Genomic DNA, 3,546 nt, shown 5'->3' with positions numbered 1-3,546 from the left:
TATGTGTACTTTACCGATTAGCGATTGGCTCTTTTGCTCAGAAGGCGGGGCTTTGTTCGATAGAGCGGCCATATGGAGCGTTGTATCTGTAGTCTTTGAAACTGAATTATTTTGCTCCGTTTCACCCATCACTACTTTATACTTTTTAAAATCATTACAAGCAAATGTATGAATTACAAATGAATGGTAATTATTAATTCATTGACTGAAATAAGCAAAAAAGTATTATGTTTACAAATAAAACATCCATATTTCCATTACAGAGTATTTTGAAATGGAATATCCAAATTCAAATGGAAAACAAATATTCTCAGATTATGTAATCCGTATGAAACATGAATACAGGTGCATCACTACTGCGGAGATGACGAGTGAGTGTCGCCAACTTCATCTCTTAAACAGAGAACGAAGAAAGCAGTAGTTTAGCAATAAATTATTAAAATGTTAATGTAGCCTCCTTACTGCTTTTCCTGACACGTTCATAATCATTACTTCTGCGGTGCGTCGTGGCAAGCTTTATGTGTGTGCTTGAGTGCTTATTATATGTAGGCAATTAAAAGCTCATTATAATGATTTAAATGGTTTATTAATAAACGTGCAATTAGTCGACTAATGCTTCAAATACTACTAGTCAACCAGAAAAATCTTTAGTCGAGGGCAGCCCAAATAGAAAGTAAAAAAAACAGCATTTATTTGAAATAGAAATCTTTTGTCACATTTTAAATGTCTTTACTGACACTTTTGATCAATTTAACGCATCCTTGATGAATAAAAATATTAATTTATTTAAAAAAAATCTTACTGACCCTAAACTTTTTGATGGTAGTATACATATAACAAATAAAATTCAAGGTCAAAAAGAGGTAAAGTGTGTGTGTTAGTATGTGAGAGTGAGTGTGTGTGTGTGTGTGTGTGCGATGTACATGGGTCCACTGCACTGTCGAATACAGTCTGTGTAGATCACATTCAACATCCTGCGGAAGATCCCCGAGTCTGAAACACACACACACACACACACACACTCCTGCTGAATATGTCAGATATAGTGTGTGTGTATGTGTAAGAGAGAGAGAGAGAAAGAGTGTGTGTGTGTGTGTATATAGGAGTGTTAGGGCTGTGTATCCCCAACAAAGTCACGTTACGATATGTATCCCAACACAGAGTCCACGATACGATACATATCACGATTAGGGCCGGGCGATTTGATCGATTAATTCGAATTTAATGTTTTGCCGCAATTGTATTTTTTAGAAATCGAGGAATCGCGATTTTGAATAGAAATATTACCAAATGTTGCAATTAGACACTTTGACAATATGCCAAACATAACAGTAAAGAAAAAAGAACGATTAACCGCTCACAGGTGACACGCTCTTTTCGCGAGGCACCGTTCACACAGAATGCGCTTTTGTGTTGACAAAGATGCAACATAGACAGTGGAATAGAAAAAACATGCAAGAACATGTGAGTGAACTTACTTTTATTTGAGCGCTGCGTTTTTATAATGCAGTTTCATGCATGAGATGCTGCAAGAGACAAACGCCTCCATATTTACATAGAAAAAACAATGGAAAAGCAGTGCAATCGAATAAAAAACCTGTGAAGAACTTCTATTGTATGTCTTAATATTTCATGTTTGCATCATGGTGACAGACTGAAAGCTGCTGTTCATTGTTTTTAAAGAACAAACATTTATTGTTAATAGTCTACTGGTGTTATACCTTCAGAAGTCAGAAAGAGCTTTATTACCAAGTCTGTTTACACACACAAGGAATTTGACTTGGTGACAGGAGCTTAGGAATTACACAGTAGAGATGGAGTATATCACTAATAAAAGAAAAACAGAAAATGAAATAATGCACTATATACAGAAGTAGAAATATACAGAAATGTAACTGTTTAAATGAATGTACAGATATATTTACAAGTGCACAGTTTAGAAATGTACAATTTTCAGATTCTATGTATAAAAGCAATCATTTTGAATTTGAATTACATTGACTTGAGATTTTTTTGAAGCATTTTCATTGTAGCCTATTATTTTTGAACATATAAAATGTACGAGATAAGTTTGTACAGGATGTAGTTGTAGTCCATGCATCTTTTCTGCATGAACTACAGAGTGATTTGTTTAACATTTACATCATGCTGACAACTTCATGTGTGCTGCACTTAGAATTTTCTTTAACTAGAGCGTTAGTAAAGAAAAAGTTATTGGAATCATGTTGTAGTAACATTTTTTAAGATGAATAGTTAAAAATCGTAAAAAAATCGAGAATCGGTCAAACGTTCTGAAAAAAATCGAGATTTTATTTTTTTGCCAAATCGCCCAGCCCTAATCACAATACAGGACTGCACTAAGTTTCCCTTCAGCAGAATTTAGTAAAACAGCTGTTTATTAAACACTGCATACTATAGGACTGTTGCTAACTATTGGCAGAGCAGGCAGCTGACCTCTGCATTATGAAGGGCCTCTATAACTGTACCACAGTATAATATAGGTAATGGCATGTTTCATGTTTACATTGGGCACTCCTCACCAGGTACAATATTCTGATTGTTTGCATCTTGTTTTTAAGCCCATAAATAATAATGTACTCGTTCTAATAAATTTATATTGTAATGTACTCATTCTAATATATATAAAAAATCATTTTTACATTGCTGGTAGGTTATCATTGCACAAATTAACACACTCTCTACATTTAAAAAATAAAAATTAGAAGCATTCTAAGCTAATGCGCTGTCTTCGCTGTATCTCATGTGCATTTATCCACATGCCACGATATCGATACAGGGCCAGCTGTATCAATACTCGTATCGTCAAATTTCTGTGACGATACATTGTCGTATCGAACACAGCCCTAGTGTGTGTGTGTGTGTGTGTGTGTGAGACCCTGAAAGAAGAAGAACAGAGCGAAACCCCAGACCACAGCGGTGAAGAGAATACACACCAGAGCCAGACACTGGATTCGCTCACCACTGCGCAGCTGCACACAACAGTTCAATCACAAATAAACATCTGAACGAGACTAAAACTCAAATTCAACTGAATGAGTTCAAACACCGGAGCACAAGCTCCTCTCACAGAAACCACAGGACCACAGAGCGAAACCCCAGACCACAGCGGTGAAGAGAATACACACCAGAGCCAGACACTGGATTCGCTCACCGCTGCGCAGCTGCACACACACATCGATCGAATCAGGTCACAAATAAACATCTGAATGAGTTAAACAGAGACACCACAGGACAGTTCTTCAGATCCGGCCCTCGAGGGCCACCGTCGGTCAGGGCCGGATCTGAAGAACCCTGCGGTGAGGCGTCAGGACCACAGGAAGTAGATGATGATGTCATAATGAGAGCGGCACCTTCATTATGATGTAGAAGGCAAAGTAGAGCAGCAGGTTACAGATAGCGATGGCCAGCAGGTACGAAGCGAAGTCACTGGGTCGTTTGATGAGGCCATACGCCGCCCTGAACACACACACACACACACACACACACACACACACACACACACACACACACACACACACACACACA

General features: G+C 37.7%; 1 protein-coding gene across 1 annotated transcript in view; it reads right to left on the bottom strand.

Moving 5' to 3' along the window:
- Positions 1 to 913: 913 nt before the first annotated feature.
- LOC107696787 (SID1 transmembrane family member 2-like) overlaps positions 914 to 3,546 on the bottom strand; it is a gene marked incomplete at its 3' end in the record, with an annotated part of 16,730 nt that continues 14,097 nt past the window's right edge. Inside the window, exon 23 of the mRNA XM_016497286.1 lies at positions 914 to 993. Coding sequence (XP_016352772.1) covers positions 914 to 993 — 80 coding nt within the window. The remainder of the gene's footprint in view (positions 994 to 3,546) is intronic.

The sequence above is a fragment of the Sinocyclocheilus anshuiensis genome, unplaced genomic scaffold (genome assembly GCF_001515605.1).
Source record: "Sinocyclocheilus anshuiensis isolate Anshui unplaced genomic scaffold, SAMN03320099.WGS_v1.1 scaffold1087, whole genome shotgun sequence".
NCBI classification, from domain to species: Eukaryota; Metazoa; Chordata; class Actinopteri; order Cypriniformes; family Cyprinidae; genus Sinocyclocheilus; species Sinocyclocheilus anshuiensis.
Note: the sequence above shows the minus strand (reverse complement) of the source record. Positions and strands in the feature narration are given on the sequence as shown.